Source organism: Raphanus sativus, chromosome 2 (genome assembly GCF_000801105.2).
Source record: "Raphanus sativus cultivar WK10039 chromosome 2, ASM80110v3, whole genome shotgun sequence".
Taxonomy (NCBI): Eukaryota; Viridiplantae; Streptophyta; class Magnoliopsida; order Brassicales; family Brassicaceae; genus Raphanus; species Raphanus sativus.
The window spans coordinates 13,236,372-13,255,263 of record NC_079512.1 but is presented as its reverse complement, the minus strand read 5'-3'; the positions used below and the strand labels follow the sequence as shown (position 1 = coordinate 13,255,263).

At 41.6% G+C, this 18,892-nt stretch overlaps 1 protein-coding gene and 1 long non-coding RNA gene across 3 annotated transcripts; both read left to right on the top strand.

Annotated features, from left to right (window-relative positions):
• Positions 1-1,400: 1,400 nt before the first annotated feature.
• LOC130508550 (uncharacterized protein At3g60930, chloroplastic-like) lies at positions 1,401-3,914 on the top strand. The gene is made up of 5 exons (XM_057004114.1): positions 1,401-2,057; positions 2,111-2,348; positions 2,429-2,724; positions 3,068-3,667; positions 3,789-3,914. Exons 1-5 carry the CDS (start codon positions 1,401-1,403, stop codon positions 3,912-3,914), a joined length of 1,917 nt encoding a protein of 638 aa, XP_056860094.1.
• A 12,912-nt stretch (positions 3,915-16,826) lies between these two features.
• On the top strand, positions 16,827-18,291 carry LOC108811110 (uncharacterized). Of its 2 annotated transcripts, XR_001943236.2 has the most exons (5): positions 16,827-17,001; positions 17,239-17,488; positions 17,590-17,752; positions 17,906-17,965; positions 18,033-18,291. It is a non-coding gene; the product is annotated as an uncharacterized LOC108811110 (long non-coding RNA). The 2 variants fall into 2 exon arrangements; XR_008938922.1 differs by having other exon boundaries at positions 16,827-17,488.
• Positions 18,292-18,892: the final 601 nt, after the last annotated feature.

Sequence of the window (18,892 nt, the reverse complement as noted above, 5' to 3'; positions counted from 1 at the left end):
TAGAGTGAGCAGAAAAAACAAAACATTCTCAAAGAATTTAATAAATAGTTTCCAGTTAAGCTTACCTGGAACAAAGTCAAAAACAGATTTGACATTTGAAAAACAATATGACTTTTTTTTTTGCCATCTAAGGATATATATTATTAGAGAACTAAACCCAGAAACATATTACAGAGCCCCAAATGATGGAAAATTAAAACAGAACACATAAGTGAAAACCGAAATGGCCCACAAAAAACCCACACTACATACAACCAAAATTCAAGCCCAAGAAAAAAATGTGACCGACCAGATCCTTCCATCACCACGTGCTACGCAAAGGCGTAAAGGAGATACGCGTGACAAGGACGGGAGTCTTCTTCCACACAAACGGTTTGACCACACCGCCGGAGCCAATACACGTCGCTCCGCCGTAGTCACTGTGAGGGACTAAATTCACCTCCTGGATTTTAGATCAGGTTGAAGTTTAAGAAAGGTTAGGGAAAGATAGCGTGGACTGAATCTCGTAATAACTTGTAGAATGAATTATGATTTTGTATTGATAACTTGGTAAAAGAGTGGTTACAAAGAGATGTTTCTCTTGATGATTACAAAGATAACAAAATGTTTGAGAGATTATATGAATGATCGTGAAAATGAATAAGGGTTGAATGTCTCTTCTCTTCTTGATTGACTTCTCCTTTAAATAGCCTCAGGCTCCATTTGATCGCCACCAATTGGTTCCCGAGATGCCTTCCGTGATTTGAGGGATTTGTAACAGCTCCTCTTTGATCGGGTCCTGCGTCTACTTGTGCGTCCACGAGCTGCCTCCTTTCCGTGACCTCTCTAGTAAGCACCTTTAGCTCACAGCCTCCGGCTCTAGCTTAGCTGCCTTTAAGGATTGAATTTGTAATGGGCCTATCGCGGCCCGTTATCATTTCTTGTTATTCATCATTAGCTAGCGGGCCATATTTGGGCCCAATAGTTGCCCCCAGCTTTCGAGAGACGATTTGTTTTCTCGGGAGCTAAACCTAGCCGCCCAACCTAGATTTTTTTTGTTGAGATAATGATTATCAGTTATCTCAATCGCAGATATTCTTTGCTTAATCGGACGGCTGCAGTTACGTTAAGGAGATCGACGGTTCAGATTAAAGGGAGTTTGAAATGTAGTTTCCGATTTTCGAGACGTGACCGGATATAAAGCTGCAGGTATTAACTGCTTCTCTCTCCACTTTCTCCACGCCTCTCGACGGTTTCCAAAGTAACTTCCCCTCTCTCTTTTTATTTTACTGCATTTTTTTTTATCTCTGCTTCTTGATCGAACTTGTTCTTCACCCCTAAATTCTTTAGAGATTCCGTTCTTGCTCAACTCAACTCGATCCTTCCCCTTTCACCTCCTTTCTCTTTACCCTTTACTTATCATGAGTCAAAAGGAAGGCTCCGGTGAAATTCAAATCTCTGCTTCCGGTGCTCATCTTATGAAGGTTAAACAAGAAGCCGGAGAGAAGATGAAGAAGGATGCCAAGAAGAAGAAGGCTAAAGACTCAATTGGAGCGAGAGTCAAGAGGATGAAGAAGAAAGATGGCAAGAGCACCTCCTCTGGACCTTACTCTCCCTCGCTGTTGAAGAGTCAGGATGTCGTTAATCTCGTCGTCCAAGCTCATGGCAAGAGTAATCTAGCCAGGGCTTGTACTGACGATGAAACCCCTGAAACTGTCCCGGAGGGTTGGTTCTGTATTCACGAGAAATACATCTCCAAGTGCCACCTTAGGTTCCCTCTCCCAACCCTCTTGCTAGATCTCCTAGATCACTATCAACTGGCCCTTTCCCAACTTTGCCCCTCGGTTATCCGAGTGGTGAACGGATTCATCACCAGGGCTAAGGAAGAAGGAGTTATCGTAGGGTTGAGTGAGCTGATGAGTCTGTTCCTGATAAAGGAGAGCTCTTCCAAGGATGGTGGAAGCGGGACCTATTACCTCCCCTGTCGTCCGAGGCTAGGCATTTTTAAGTTTACGGCCAGTGATGATGACTGGCGAAAGAAGTATTTCTATGTCAAGATCGACCCTTCGACGGTTCCTGTAGGCCGAGACCTCAGGACCTCTTGGTCTGACATTTCTGGTTAGGATTTTAGGGATATGTTTGTGTATTCGTTTTTGCTTATCGCGATTTGCTAACCTCTTTGATTCTTCTTGCAGAGATTGAGGACCCTGTCAAGTTATCCGGTAAACTCACCAGAGCTCTCTATAGGAAGCTGCAGCACAGCCCTAATACTTTGGGAGCTTATACTACTACGAGAGTTGGGTCAGCTAGGTTCCCTGAACGATACAAGGCTTCTTTTCCTGATTCAGTTTCGGTTGCTGGTTTAGAAGGTAACCTTCTTTCATTGATTTCAAATCCTTAATGCTTGAATTTGTCTTCTGGGATTTAAGGATTTTTCCTTTTGATTTAGTTTCCGAAGGCGAATCGATATTCTCGGTCTCGTCAGGAGCCAGTACCTCAGAAAAGACTCAGTCACAGAAGATGCCTATCCAGCCCTCATTCCGTTCCAGGGGTAGATCAACCAAAGCTGCTAGCTCCTCTCGAGGAAGTGACAAGAATCAAGGAGGATCCTTCCTCAGCTCTGTGAAGGAAGTCCTTGACGATGGAGGCTCTGCTCCTGCTAAAGATGCCGGTCGCTCCGAGCCCAAAGTTCAGGAAGTTGTCCCTCATTCTGAGGTCCCGAAGACGGAAGCTGATCCTCAAATGGTGAGGGATACTCATGAGTTTGAGCCTCCGAGGAGCAAGAGGTCCAGGACCGACCAGGTTGATAGACCTTCGAGGTCTTCCTCCTCTTCTTCTAGAGGAGGAACCGTCGGCTGGAACTTTGCTCACTCGAAGCCTGGGTCAGTCTTGGATGACTCGTGGGGTTTGGCTACGCTGATGAGGCACATGAAGAGAACCGGATGCTCCCTTCCCTCGATCGCCAATCTCACGAATAAAGATGAGTATGTCGAGATTGCCCATTACATGGGTCAGGTATGGTTTTTAATCTTTTTACTTGATCCTCTTCGGAAGATGTTTATTAAGTCATTGTTTTCGTTTTTTGTAGTTAGCTGGAGCTATCAACAGGGCTCAGTTCAAATTTGAGGACACTGTGCACAATGCCCCCATCACTGAAGAATTAGCTCAGGTTACTGAGCTAGTGAAGGCTACCAAGACGGAGCTTGACCAGGCTCGGATTCAGGTCTCTGAACTTCAAGCTGAGGTCAAGAGACTCGGCTCCAAGGCTGACGTTCAGCAAGGGACGATCGAGAGTCAAGCGATTGATATCCAAGTGAAGAATAGGAAGATCGGGGAGTTAGACTCTGCTCGGAAGATAGCCGAGTACCAGGTCAAAGAGCTGATCGCTTCATCCCAAGACAACCAGAAGAACAAGGAAGCTGAGGTCAAGCTTGCCGTCCGGAAAGGAAAGAAGGAGGTAGCTGATGCCTACAACAAGATCTTGGTTTCTGTCAAGGAGAAATTCTCCAAAAAGAAGGATGAAGTCGATCTTCTGGTTTACGCTCAAGAGCTTCAGGCTAATACTGAGCTCCTAAAGGACATGCTGGACAATGAAATCAAGAGTGCTAAAGATGAGTACCATCGCTTGGTGGCTATGATGCCGGAGGCAGTTGCTGCTTACGAAAAGGCCCAAGTCTCGGACTTCTCGGTCAGCAAGCTCCCTCTTCCTCAACTCTCTGAGAGCTCAGGTACTTTCGAGGTCAATATGTTTAATCTCCCCTTTTCTGGAGAGTACGGTTCTAACTTAGGTTTGGTGGACCCTGATTCAGCTCCAGTCGAGGCGTCCGAGATGGGCGATGATAAGGAGGCAGAAGAGGGAGGTCCATCCAAAGAAAGTGAACCAGCTGAAGGAGATAAGAAATATCGGGAGGAGCTCCCGTGATGATGATGTCTAAGAGCTGAGGCTCTTCTCGAAAATGTTGTTTTCATGACTTTTGCCCACTGGGCTTTAATTTCGTTTATGTACCAGATTTATAGCCTGAAGAGGCTTTTAAACCTTGACTTGTTTTAGGGTCTTCGGAACCCTTGGTAGCCTGGGGAGGCTTTTAAACCCTTTATCTAAACTTGGTTTTTATTTTCGTTCCAAGTCTTTTGATTTAACTTAGTCGTTTTTGGGCGGTCGAACCTTGTTAAAGGTTTCGATAGGAAATGTATTGTGTTACTAACTAAGAGGTTTAGTGAATCCTCAGAATTAGATCTCGGATTTTATGATAAGTCGAGAAGACTTGAATTGTATTTGGTTCCTTAAGAGGAGCTCTTGAAATATCGAGATTAGCTCACAGTTTTTAGGGACCTGAGTTCGGTTTGTGGTTTTGAGAATGGTTCGTTGGAACCTGAATTCGTTTGTGGGATTTTAAGACCCTTTGAAACTTGTTTAGGATTTTAAGACCTTTTGAGATTTGATAAGGATTTTAAGACCTTTGTATTTTGTTAAGGATTTCAAGACCTTAGGTTCAGATCAGTGAAGACCTGATTTTGTTTGAAGGATTTTAAGACCTTCGAGAGTATTAAGGATTTTAAGACCTTAGGTCCAGGTGCTTGGAGACCTGAGTTGATCTGAAGGATTTTAAGACCTTAGGCCCGTGTTTGTAGGGACCTGATTTTTAAAGAATCGAGGTATCGAAGATAATTGTTTTATTGATAATAGGATACATGGTATCACAATAATCATACAATCGCTGTTTGGGCTATATGTTCTCAAACATATGCCCCCTCTCGCCATGGTGGAAAGAGTGTTAAAATGAGATTGGAGTTGCACTCATAACACAATTTCCTACGTACCTAGTCAAGGGGTCAAGCCTAACGTAATTCTAGGAATTTAAGTACCTAATGATAGTATTTCTTCAGATTTGTGGCATTCCACGATCTGATTTCAGGTACCTGGGTTGGTACCTTCAGGAGCTTATAGACGCCAGGTCGTACCACGTGGATAATCCGGTAAGGACCTTCCCAATTGGTCCCTAGTTTCCCAGCATCTGGTTCCTTGGTTCCTTCGAAAACCTTCCTAATTACTAGGTCACCTACAACGAACTGTCGGGGCCTGACTTTGGAATTGTAATGTCGGGCCATTGCTTGCTGATAGTTTTGAATGCAGAGCAAGGCTCAGTCTCGTCGTTCCTCGATTAAATCGAGACTGTCTGATAAGAGCTGATCGTTAGCTTCGGGATCAGACGTACAGAGCTCCCGGCGGAGGCTCCCGGTGGAGGTTTCCGCTGGGACGACAGCCCCCATCCCGTAGGCTAAAGAGAAAGGGGTTTCCTCTGTGGCTTTTCTTGGGGTGGTTCGACATGCCCAAAGTACTTCAGGTATCTTTTCAGACAAGGTTTTCTTGTTGGTTCCAAGGCGTTTCTTGAGGTTCGCTAATATTGACTTATTAGCAGCCTCTGCCTGGCCGTTACCTTGAGGTCGTCGCGGTGTTGAGAAGGTAAGGCGGATGTTCCACTTGTCGCAAAATGCTTTGAAGTCGCGAGAAATGAATTGTCCTCTGTTGTCGGTTACGATCTCATATGGGACACCGTGGCGGCAGACAATGTCTCTCCACACAAATCCTTCAACTTCAAATCTAGTTATCTGTTGGAAGGCTTCTGCCTCTATCCACTTCGTGAAGTAATCCGTCAGGACCAGTAGGAAGCGTAGCTTTTGCCTTCCTCTCCCTGACGTTATTAGTGGTCCTACGATGTCCATGGACCACCTCATGAACGGGTACGGAGCGGAGATCGAGGATAGTTTCTCCGCAGGCTGATGTATAATCGGTGCATGCCTTTGGCATTTATCACATGAAGAGGAGTAAACCTCACAGTCAACGATAATGGTGGGCCAAAAATAGCCATGTCTTTAATTCGGATAGCTAGAGCTCTGCCCCCAGGAGCCGTCGTGCATTTCTTTCATAAGTTTGATAGCATCGAGGCCATGGACGCATTTTAGGTAGGGTCCGGAAATGCTTCGTTTATGGAGGGCTGACTCGATTATGCAGTATCTTGCGCTTAAAGCTTTGAGTTTTCGGGCCTCCCACTTATTGGGGGGGGGGGTCTTACCCTCCAAGATGTACTGCATAATTGGTATTCTCCAATCCTCTCTCCCAATTATTTTGTCATGAAGGGATGAGTGAGGCTCTTGTTCAGGTCCCTGAGTATCCTGACCTGATGTCGTATTGCCCCCGGAGATATTTGTCGGATTAGGCTCCGAGGAGTCTGAATTTCGAGGAATATCTTCAGTTCTGGCGTTGTTCTCCGGAGTCTGGGTCGTTTCTCCGGATGTGCTTTCGAGAGCAGAAGGACTCCTGGTCCTTGCTGCATACACAGGTGAGTCCAGAGCTGGGATCGTGCCCCCAGAGACGTGCTTCCTGAAGCTGCGGATCCTGGTTTTAGGGAACCAGAAAGTTGTGAGAACTTGGATTGCTATCGTCTGAGGATAGGTCCCTTCTGTTTGCTCTTTTGGCTTGCTATCGATCTTGGCTTTGGTAACTATGTCGATATTCGGTTTTTCGATTCCCTCTACGGGTATGATCCATTTTACGAGGGGGTCTGATGTTGACGCTAGAGCAGCCAACGCGTCTGCTGAAGAGTTCTCTCCTCGTGGGATCCTCGTTAGTTCAAATCTGTTGAACTTCTTAGTGAGGTTCCTGAAAACTTCGAGGTATGCTCCCATTCTTTCGTCCCTTGTTTCATACTCGCCGTGGAACTGGCTAGCTACTAGCTGTGAATCACTATAAGCGTTCAGCTCTCGAATTCCGAGGCTTAGGGCGAGTTTTAATCCTGCAATTAATGCTTCGTATTGAGCCTCGTTATTAGAAGCGCTGAATCCGAGCCTGTAGGATTGTTCGATGGTTTCTCCAGCTGAGGAGGTCAGCCTTAGACCGATGCTGGAACCTTGTCTTGACGAGGCTCCGTCAACGTACAGACTCCACTTCGGAGCTTCCGTTTCCAATTTTAGTTGTTCGGAAGCTAGCTCGATTATGAAATCGGCAATGACCTTAGCTTTTGCTGCTGCTCGATGTCTATACTCGATATCGTATTCACTGAGCTCTATTGCCCATTTAGCTAATCGTCTTGATTGGCTAGGGCTGTGCAAAATTGTTCGCAATGGTTGTGAAGTCATTACGAAGATTGAGTGCGATTGGAAATAAGGTCGCAATTTTCTGGCAACTGTTACGACAGCTAGAGCTAGTTTTTCCATAGTAGGGTATCTAGTTTCGGCGTCTATCAGACTCTTGCTGGTATAATAGACAGGTCTTTGCTCGTTTTGCTCTTCTCGTACCAGCACACCACTAACTGCAGCGGTTGACACAACGAGGTACAGATACAGTGGTTCTCCCATTACTAATTTGGCCAAGATGGGAGGTTCGGAGAGGTAAGCTTTCAATTGCTTGAAGGCTTCCTCGCACTTCTCGTCCCATAAGAACTTCTTATTATTTTTTAGAAGTTTGTAGAATGGGAGGCACTTATCGGTGGACCTGGATATGAATCGATTTAATGCTGCGATTCGTCCAGTCAATCTCTGTACCTCTCTGGTTGTCTTAGGTGACGGCATTTCCAGAAAGGTAGCTATCTCTTTCGGGTTGGCTTCGATGCCTCTTTCGGTTACGAGGTACCCGAGAAACTCGCCTGAAGGTACCCCGAAGGTGCACTTGGCAGGGTTGAGCTTCATATTGTATTTGTTGAGGATATCGAAGGGTTCCCTTAGGTGGGAAATGTGATTTTCTCCAACTGAGGATTTGACTAGCATATCGTCAATATAGACCTCCATGGTTTTCCCGAGCTGGCCAGCGAACATTTTATTCACTACCCTTTGATAGGTAGCTCCTGCGTTCTTTAAACCGAATGGCATGACCTTATAGCAATAGGTCCCTCGTTCAGTTATGAATGCGGTTTTCTCTTGATCGTCGGGATCCATCATGATTTGATTGTACCCTGAAAAGGCATCCATGAAGGACATGAGCTGGTGGCCAGCAGTGGCCTCGACCAAACGATCGATGTGAGGTAACGGGAAGCTGTCTTTGAGAAAAGCTTTATTTAGGTCGGTGAAATCTACGCAGATTCTCCATTTCCAGTCGGGGTAATGTACCTCTCGAATGGACCCAACTTTCGTAAGTCGGTCGACCTCGTCGTTAACAGCTTGTGCCTTTTCTAGGCCTAGCTTGCGACGCTTTTATTTGATCGGTTTGAAAGTGGGATCTACATTAAGCTTGTGAGTAGTGACGTCGGCGTTTATACCCTTCATGTCACTAGTGGTCCATGCAAAGGTTCCGACGTTGTTTTTTAGAAAGTCAATTAGCTCCTTCTTAGTCTCGAGAGGTAGCTCAGATCCGATACTCACTTGTTGTTCAGGATTTGAGTCGTCGATACTAACTTGCTCGGTGAGGATTTTAGGGGGACTTCGAATATTATGTTGCATCTCACGACCCTCCTGGATCTGTAATTGCTACTAGGGCGATTCTTTAAATATTTCAAATCCTCCCAGGTAACAGATCCTGGAGATCTTTTGGTTACCGTGCCCGGTAGCTATCCCTTCAGGTGCCGGGAACTTCACACATTGGTGGTAAGTTGAAGCTACTGCTTTCATCTTATGGATCCAAGGTCTTCCTAGGATCGCATTGAACGGGGAGGGTCTGTCGATGACTACGAAGTTCGTCATTTTCATGATTCCGCCAGCTATAATTGGGAGTTTGATAGTTCCCAATGAGGTAGCTGTTTCTCCGGAAAAGCCTATGAGACTAGCCTTCTGGTCGACGATCTCGTACTCGTCTATTTCCATCCCCTTCAGGGCGCTAAAGAAAATGAGGTCGACGGAGCTCCCGGTGTCTACCATGAGCTTGGGTACTTCGTACCCTGCGATGTTCAGGGTGACGATCAGGACATCGTCGTGAGGACTGTCAAGGTTTGACGTCTCACTTTCCCAAAAGGAAATCTTAGTGTTAGACTCGGGGTTAGAAGGCTTAGTTTGAGTGTTAGACACAGCCTTCCGTACATGAGTTTTAATAGAATTAACAGAGTCTCGACACATATCGGATCCTCTGAGGATGTAGTCTACCCTCGAACCGGGGCTCGACTGAGGTAACGGTTTGCTCAGGAGGGCCTCGATTTGTAGGCTTTTTCCTTGGGGGAGCTTCCCAAGGATCATGTCGACCCTTTTCTTAGGAGCTGGGGGTGGTGAATCGGTCTCTTTTTCAGGAGACCTTTCTCGTTTCGGTGAGGTGTCTCTGGGACCTCTTTTCTTGTAGGGCTGTGGTTTTTTGAGGTCCACGTCCTTTATTTCTCCGGCTGTGAATTTAGCTGCCAGTTGTCGTTGGAGGTCCCAACATTCCTCAGTTGAGTGTTTTTTCCGATCGTGATAAGAGCAGTGTTTGTTCTCATCATATCCTTTTGACCAGGGGGTTTTGTTTGCTGCGGCGACAGGTTTTTCTTCCTTATCTTCCTCGATTGCATAGGAATGTTCTCCCTGGGTCTGATTGTTTCGAGAGTTCCCCTTTCTATGAGGTCCTTTTGCTTCTGAGGCTTCATCTTTCGGGTGATTCTGGGGTTTCTTGTGGAGTTTATCCAGTGCAGCTGTTTCCTCTTCCAAAGTGACGTATCTAGACGCTTTATGAAGAGCATCGTCGATAGTTGGGGGAGGATTGAGCGTTAGCTCCGACCAAAGTTCCAATTTATACTAGAGACCTCTTCTGAGAGCCTCGATGGCGACCTGGTCGTTGGGGTTTGAGAGATTAGTTCTCACTACTCTGAATTTTTCGATGTAGGCTTGTAGTGAGTCTCCCACTCCCTGTCTGATTTTCCAGAGGTCAGCCTCGGATGCTTGCTTCAGGATATTAGTCGAGTATTGCTTCATGAAAGCGTTGCTTAACTGGTCGAAGCTATCTATCGAATTTGGTTCGAGACCAGAGAACCATTCGAGGGTTGTTCCGACTAGATTTTCAGCGAATGTCCTGTAGTAACCTGCTTCGCATTCTTCTTTCGTAAAGTGAGCTTTCACGATAGCTAATCGGAAGGCTCTCAGGTAAGCCTTTGGGTCTGAGGTCCCGTCGTATTCGGGGATCCTAATTTTTCGGGTGTCTCTTATGTAAGAGTTGGCAATTCTGTCAGTGGATGGAGTTCCACAGGTCTCTTCGATCAAGCTCTCGATTTCGGGAGCTGAGCTCGTTGCCTTGTGGACTTGAGCTCCCAATTTTTGGAGAGCTGCGTGAGTTCGTTCCATATATCTGCGAATAGCCTCAGGTCCCTCTAGAGGAAGGACAGTCGGGTCATCATTAGGTACTTGTCGAACAGGCCCCTGATGGAATCGTGTTCGATCATTTTCCCAAGTGCCAGGTGGGCTGATTTGCTCACTGTCCTTGGGTTATTTTGACGAGTTAGGTTAGTGGGGCGAGTTGTAGGATCAGCATCCGTCCTTTGATGTTCATCCGGATTCGTGTTTAGGTTTATGGCCTGAAACACTGAAGATGACGTTCTGCCCCCGGACGGATTGGATACTCCTTCTCCTGACCTAAGAATAGGTGGTGGAGGAGGTAAGCGAGTGCTCTGACCAGTAATCTGCTCTGGTACATAGCTGGTTGATGCTAGGTTGCTTCCCATAACACTGGTGAGAGGCGGGCTAAACACAGGAGTTATCCTAGTGTGAGGCGTTGGAAAGCAGGTGCCTGTTCTCCCGAACCAGTGTTATCAAGGGAAAAATCTAGACGTCCTCGAGGGAACGAGGGGTCAGTTATTCGATCTCGGAAGGTAACTCTCGAGCCCCGACGTTGCGGTGGTTGGATTGTTGCGGTTAGAGATCTAGTGATCTCTTCGAATCGTTGCTGCCGAGCGGCTAGCTGTTGCATGGTACGCTCGCTTTCCTGAGCTTTGTCTACCAACTGCATCATCATGCAACGGATCTCAGAGAGCTGAGCCTCCGTCTGGTTCGGAGCAGGTTGATGCTGAGGGGTAACAAGGGCTGGGAGCCCTGGATCGATCCCACTGGAGGTTCTCGTGTTGGCTGCTCCAGCACTGTTCATCGAGATACTGTTCATCAAGATACTGTTCATCGAGATACTGTTCTTCCAGTACTGTTCATCCGAGTACTGTTCATCGAGATACTGTTCATCGAGATACTGTTCATCGGGATACTGTTCATCGGGATACTGTTCTTCGTGACACTATTCCGTGGTTAGATGGATTTGTTGTCTGATCGACTGGATTCATCCTTAAGTTGGAGTAAGAGATTCGATTGTTTCTTCCCCACAGACGGCGCCTATTGTGATCACCTCCTGGATTTTAGATCAGGTTAAGGTTTAGGAAAGGTTAGGGAAATATAACGTGGGCTGAATCTCGTAATAACTTGTAGAATGAATTTTGATTTTGTATTGATAACTTAGTAAAAGAGTGGTTACAAAGAGATGTTTCTCTTGATGATTACAAAGATAACAAAGTGTTTGAGAGATTATATGAATGATTGTGAAAATGAATAAGGGTTTAATGTCTCCTCTCTTCTTGATTGACTTCTCCTTTAAATAGCCTCAGGCTCCATTTGAACTGGTTCCCGAGATCCCCTCCGTGATTTGAGGGATTTGTAACAGCTCCCCTTTGACCGGGTCCTGCGTATACTTGTGCGTCCACGAGCTGCCTCATTTCCGTGACCTCTCTAGTAAGCACCTTTAGCTCACAGCCTCCGGCTCTAGCTTAGCTGCCTTTAAGGATTGAATTTTTTATGGGCCTATCACGGCCCGTTATCATTTTTTATTATTCATCATTAGCTAGCAGGCCATATTTAGGCCCAACAGTCACCAGACAACATGATTCACCGACACACGAGCCACCACCGTATTGAACCGATTCCACGAATCAACACGGGAACAAACCAAATCAATTGACCACCGGACACTACCGGGATTTGTCCACAACCACCGAACCCACCTCCAACAACTGTATTAGAGGAATAAGGGTTCGGCGACATCCATTCATTCGCTTAAGCTTTGGGGAGCGTCAACGAGAATCCTTGATACCTCACCCATCCGAAGGCCTCCAACCACGAACCGAAACCAACAAACCGCTCGAGCGCTCCAAGGTAACCCATAATAGCCGGCGACCACCGCCAAAGAAGAACGGCACGGCCCCAGAGTCCAAGGCCAGTCATCCACCGAGTGAAAGGTGCGATACTGGAAGAGAAAAACGGACATGCAGCGCCGTATAACCACTGATGCCGAGAAAATAAAAGCAAAGAAGCCGAAAAGAAAACAGGGAGAAGCGGTGGTGGTAACCGGCGGCAAAGGCCACCGGCCACCGTACGGAGACTTTGATTTCTAGTCAGAAGCGAGAGCGTCTTTCTCTCTCTAGACCTCTTTTTCTCGTTCCCCTAATCGCTAACCTTACTTTGCTAAACAATATGACATCTATCGTAGAATTATTTTGGGTCATTGGATTTAATAAAAAAACTAGATTTTGACATGCGTTTGAAAAAAGGATATTTAATTTCACAAATAAACATGCTAGTATAAAAAGCATGTTTATTTGTGAAATTAAATATCCTTTTTAAAATGAATTCCTAGGTAAGACAGTATATAAGTCTAATCATATTTATGAGAAATCTAATCGTACGAAACACAAAAAAACGAAATCAACATTTCACTGAATTTCATAATCACCGAGCATATCTTATAATTTTAGAACCCAAAAACTGTATTTGAATCGAGAACCAAATGGTTACCGGATTTTTTTAAATACAAATTATATACCTACAAATATTAGTTATATTTAATTACATTGACTTTGCTACCGTACCAAACCAAAATCAAAAATAAGCTAACAAATGATTTTACTATTTTTAGTGGAAAAACATATATGGTTTATAGACGAATTAAAGTATAAGCAATGTTTTCATATTTGGACCTAGAGTCTAACCGGTAAACTTGTTGGTCGTATATAAATTAGGGATGGCAATTGGGCTCTCCCGTCCCGTCCCATCCCGAACCGCTGCGGGTTCGGCTTCTGGCGGTACACGGCGGGCCTGTCCCGCGCGGGATGCGGTCCTCAAACTAGCTGTCCAATCCCGTACCGCAAAATATGCAGGCTTTCGCAGGCCGTCCTGCGGGACATCGAATATTACATTGCTTATTTCTACATGCACAAACAAACATAGACAAGAATTGAGTTTCAGCTTGCACATAATCGAGCATACTCTTACAAGATCAATACATTAAAGCTTATACAAAACAAATGTTTTTATTATCATTTATGATGGCTTGAAGAAGCTCCACCGGTGCAGATAAGAGGCGCTTGGGAGACCGGAAGCATCATCGATCCTGAAACCACCATCAACGGAGCTCCATAATGTCTAATCCCCTTCTCTCTCCCTCTCTCTCTCTCTCTCTCTCTCTCTCTCTCTCTCTCTCTCTCTATCTCTCCCTCTCTCTCTCTCTCTCTCTCAAACCAAAGACATTCTTACCTGCTAAGAATTACAGATTCAAACAAGCATAATTTGTTTACAACAATGCTATTATTGTAACTCACATCTCTCTCTCTCTCTCTCTCTCTCTCTCTCTCTCTCTCTCTCTCTCTCTCTCTCTCTCTCTCTCTCTCTCTCTCTCTCTCTCTCTCTCTCATCGTAAACCATTTTTTTGAAAGATATAAAAATGTAAACATTCTTTTAATTCACTGATTATCTTTTAACTACCACAATTTTGATTTATATGAGAATGTTTCCTAGTTTAATATTTTATCATGAATTTTTCTTGGGTGAATTACCATCCCGCTTTGAACCCGTCCCGCTTTGAACCCGTCCCGTTTTGAGCCCGTCCCGTGAGGCCCACAATTTTACGGGCTTATCAAATGGAGGCCCAGTCCCGCCCCGCAACAAGCCTTTACGGGCCAGGCCCGCGGTCCAGGTTCTTGATTGATATGTTTCTATAAAATTTAGATTTAATAAAAATCGATTAATTAAAATTTGATAAAATAAAAAAATCCACCATTACCTCGTTAAAACCTATTTATTATTTGTTTAATATACTTTTTGATAATACATAAATTGAATAAAAATTTTGATATGTGATTCTTAGATTTTTATAAAACTTTACTATGTCATTTAAAAGAAATGAAAAGAATAATGAAAGAAATAACCAATATATAATTTCATATTATTTTTTCATTATTGAAAATTTATTATAAATTTGTCGTTTTAGATTTAATATTTAATTTGGATCCTCGCTTCAAAGCGCAGATTATTTGAGAATAAGTAATTATTTGAAAATTATAAATAAGTTATTATTTAAAAATTTAAAACTATAAAATTATTTCTGTTTTAATACTGAAGGAGTGTAAAATTCAATATAAATGTATAAAGTGGTTTAAATTGTTGTTGCTTTTATAATATCTAACACTTTAATTTAATTATTCTTCTCAAGTACATTCTCAGTGTATATATTGAAATATCTATATTATTAAAGCTGAAGTACAAAATCAATATGTTTGGATACTTGAATAGCCTTTAGTAAAATCAGTATGTTTGGAAACAGGTTTAGATGTTTTTAAAAAGAAAATTAATTCATTCATACGAAATGTATATTGTTAATGTAGCCCATAAACTTGATTTAATTTAAAAGTCCATAGATGAGATCGAATAATAATATGCCCGATTTTGATAATCATGAATTCAAAAACAGATTTTTAAATATACGATTAGATTCTCCTACATTTAAGGCAAGTGTTGAAGGTAATATCTTAGACCCCTCCCCACGTAAACTCGGGCATATTCCTGCGCAAGTAATTTTAAAAGATCAATCAAGTAATTCTAAAAATTAAATATAACTACCTTACTTGGTTACCACTTATTGCGCTAAATATACCATATATATACAATTTTATACAATTAGAGACTTCTCATCGACCTCTCAAAGCAAACATGTCAAACGAGAAAAAATGAATCTTATTAAAGATCTCAAACCTTACAAAGATGAATCGCGAGTAACAGTGAAACTGCTTCATTCTTGGAAGTAAAGCATCAGCTTTGGAGGAGATACTCTTGAGTGCGTCCTAGTATACGAAAGTGTAAGATCATTCCACTTTATATAGATACTTATATATATAGATGAGTGACGTAACTTAAATAATAATGAATCGTTTTATATTTGTGATAGGGTGACAAGATCCAAGCGTCTTGCAAAAAATCACTGATGGTTCGAGTTCAGCGTTACTTACCCATTGGTGAATGGAAGGTCATTGACACCTTTAAAATAGGTGGGGCAGGAGGTCAATATCGACCTACAAAGCAGCAGTACAAGATGACTATCCTTACAGACACAATGATCAGCCGTTCGGATTATCTTAATGATAGTGAATTCCTTGATCTGGCTAGCTACGAGGAGATTGGTAATGGAACGTGTAAACCCAATTTCCTTATTGGTATGTATACACAAATGTTAATTTATATTATTAAAGTTGAAGTGCAAAATTGGAGTATTTTGGAAACTTGAATAGGAGGATTAAAAAAATTTAGAGTATTTGGAAACTTGAATAATAGTCTTAATGAAATTTGTTTGGATACATGACTAGTAGTATCTATTAATTGTGGTTCCATATTTTACTTGGTTTAACAATTTAATTAATTATATTACCTTAATAATGATTTACTTAATAATGATTTATATCATTAGTTATATTACCATAATAATAATAGTGCATATTTTTATTTATTAGTTAATCAATATTAACTTTGTGCCAATTATAAAATCAAAATGTTAAATAATTAGATTTTACATATGATTAAACGTTTGGTTTAGTTTATTTTACTAAAATATTTTTATTTTAGTTTCAATCAGTGGAAAATTACTTACCCAAAAAACATAGTTCAAATATATGTTTTGTGAATAAAATATTAACTTAAATCAAAATAATTAAAATATGCTACATTATTGCCACTTAATTTTTCACTCCATATAATTATTTTACTTGATAAAAACTATTTCTTTTTCACTTAATTTAGCCAAACACATAGAAATTGTTTTTTTATTAATTTATAAAATCAGTTAGCCGTGAACATCATCTGTCCATTTAGGTACATGTTGTTCCTTTCGGATATCGTTTTTTTTTAAACCAAATCCCGCTTGAATATTATAAACTCACTAGGTCGGATCCGCCCTACGGGCGGATAAGTAAATGGACGAAATAATATAAATATATTTTAAATTTTAATAAACTTCTAGTTTACTGTTTCTTCCTTTTTAAAAAACATATAATTGTTATTATATTAAAATAATTCATTTAAATATAAATATTTTATTTTGTTCACAATATTTGTTTTTCTTGAATTGAATAGATTTTTAATACATTTTTCTTAAATTTTATAATTTAAAAAATTCATAAAAATCTAATTTATTATCTTTCTTAAAAAAATAAGAAAGTAACATTGAAATAAAATTAATTGTCACGGTTTAATATTTGTAATCAACATTTTAGGTTATATACTTATGTATTGTTATATTGGGAAAAATATGTATGTAGTTTTTTTTCTGGTTCTTCAAGTTCTTATCGACAAAAAATTGGAGTGATAATTTTAGACCATTTGAGGATTGTAAACCTGTTATGCCCTTCAAGTGTGTTATTCACACCAACTTAAGTCCAAATAAGCGGAGTAACGAAAGCAATCTATTATTATAAAAGATGGTTTTTTCTCTCCTGTTGACACGTCAGATGCCATGTCACAAATAGGGTCTCTGTGACGCCGACACGTGTCGCGTTAAATGAAACGCGGAGTAGTGGTCTGTGCTTCCTGGGCTTCGCGTGTAATGTTGTGTGCTTCATGGGTTTAATGTGTGTGACTCCCGGCCCATAGAATCACGTCTCGCGTGAACCCTAATCGAGTTTGGAGTCCTCGCCTTCGTCCTCCCTGTCTCCATCGGCGCCGAGCGTGACGAAACAGATGCTGTAACGGATGCGTGTTTACTCCGAATGTCTTAAATTCGTGTGTCTGATACGATCTCTTCGGTTGTGCTGCTCATACGTCGGTGTGTGTTGTAAATAGGTTCGTATCTCACTCTGTTTTTTTTTTCTTGATCCCTTAATCTCTCTGCTATCTATGTATTAGAGCACTCCTAGAATAGAAATGAAGATCGCTCCCCCCTCTGAACAACAAATGAATCCGACATAAACAAGAAAGAAACCCTTTTCGTCTTCTCCATCTTCATGTATGGTGCTTTGGCTTAGAGAGATGAGCACATTGTCGGTTAAAAATTCTCTGTTTCATCCATGATGACTCAAGAGCCGGAGGAGCAGTTGAAAGAGTTCGGATCGAAGCTTGACCCACCTCCTTCGTCTAAGATTCATTGCTTAAACTCTATAAGATGATTCTTTATCTCTAATTCTCTTGAAATTTATCCTCTGCCGATTATGTTTAACAAAGTTTTGATTTTTAATTTAATGGTAATTTTCCAGATTTGTTCCATGTTTGATGAGTTGGTTCGAGGTGATAATCACTCCTTCAGGTTCTCTCTAGATCCACCACTCTTTATGTAAGACTCATGATGAACTATAATTGTGTAGTTTAGGATTTTGTAACAAGTTGAATTAACCAATGGGTGATTATATTTCTTTCTTTTGTAATCTCTTGCAGCTTGAAAACAATAGGGATGTAAGTTAGTCAAATGCGTATGCAACAGAACTCAGCACCGTACAACATAATGTCATTTTTTTGGGCCGGCTTTATCTGAACGCACCTCTGGCACTCATTTCTTCTTTGACACCGAGACTTATGCAGGGCAGATTTACTATGAAAGGTACGGTAACTCCACCTTATTATTTTATTAATCCATCACCTTCAATATATTTCTGTTCTCATTACTAATTTTTCCAAAAACTCAAAACTACCGTACATTGGTGGGTAATGGCACATATGACTCCACAATAACACCAAAGTATCTTGAGCACAGGAAGTACAGACCCTAACCACCGCTGAACTCAATGGTTATGTCATCAAATCACAGCCTCAGGTGTGACACAAATCTTCAAATTTCATGTCCAGTAAATTGTTTTGCCACTAATTGTTTTTTTCCCTAGCTTTTTATTCATGAATCAAGACAGTTGACAGTTGTTCAGACTTACAACGGCTGGTGTTACATTCCCTTCTCCAAGTGCTCCAAGAAGCTCCAGCGAGGTGTTTCTTCCTGCATAGCATGTGATGTCTAAGAAATAATGTGGAATTTGTTCTTAAACATGTGGATCTGATGATGGTAGCAGCTCCACAACTTCGTATGAAAATTTGTACCAGTAACTCTTTCTAAGCTGAACAACACATTCTCAACTCTATTTGGTTGCTAGGTCCTTTACTATTATATTTACTACCAAGGTTTGTTGAGCCTTTAACAATCGTTGAGCTAAATAATTTGAACTAAGGTAAATTATTATTTACCACATAACTTGAATTATTTACCTCATAACTTGAACTAAGGTTTTAGAATCTGTTAGTTCAAGTTATGAGGTAAATAATTTTGGTATGGTTAGTGCTCGTACATTAATAGGCTACCACTATATATATTTTTAGATAAAGATATTTATTTACGAATAAAATATGAACCGTCTTTTTTTTAAACAAATTATTTAGTAAAATTAAAACATACTTTCGTGCAATTACACAAGTATTGGTCTTCCAGTTACCTTATTTCCTCTTTATCAAGGATACACAGATGTTCGTGTATTATACAAATGTCGAATTAACGTAAGGTTTAAGTTTTAACTTTAGAATTCACAGCGACTGATTACAGCATATTTATGTCCTGCGACGATCACTGACCGTATTCACCTAAACCTGTACAATATTAGACGCATAGGTATACATCAGAACAGAGTTTGATAGTGAACAAACAATTATTCTTTTAATTCTTCGGCCAGATAATAATATACAACAATTACACAGAAAT

Excerpts from the sequence above, each read along its gene's own strand:
- LOC130508550 (XM_057004114.1), top strand. The coding sequence starts at position 1,401 with ATGAGTCAAAAGGAAGGCTCCGGTGAAATTCAAATCTCTGCTTCCGGT. Across the intron at positions 2,349-2,428 it reads TTCGGTTGCTGGTTTAGAAG|TTTCCGAAGGCGAATCGATA; the intron begins GTAACCTTCTTT and ends CTTTTGATTTAG. Across the intron at positions 2,725-3,067 it reads CGGAAGCTGATCCTCAAATG|TTAGCTGGAGCTATCAACAG; the intron begins GTGAGGGATACT and ends CGTTTTTTGTAG.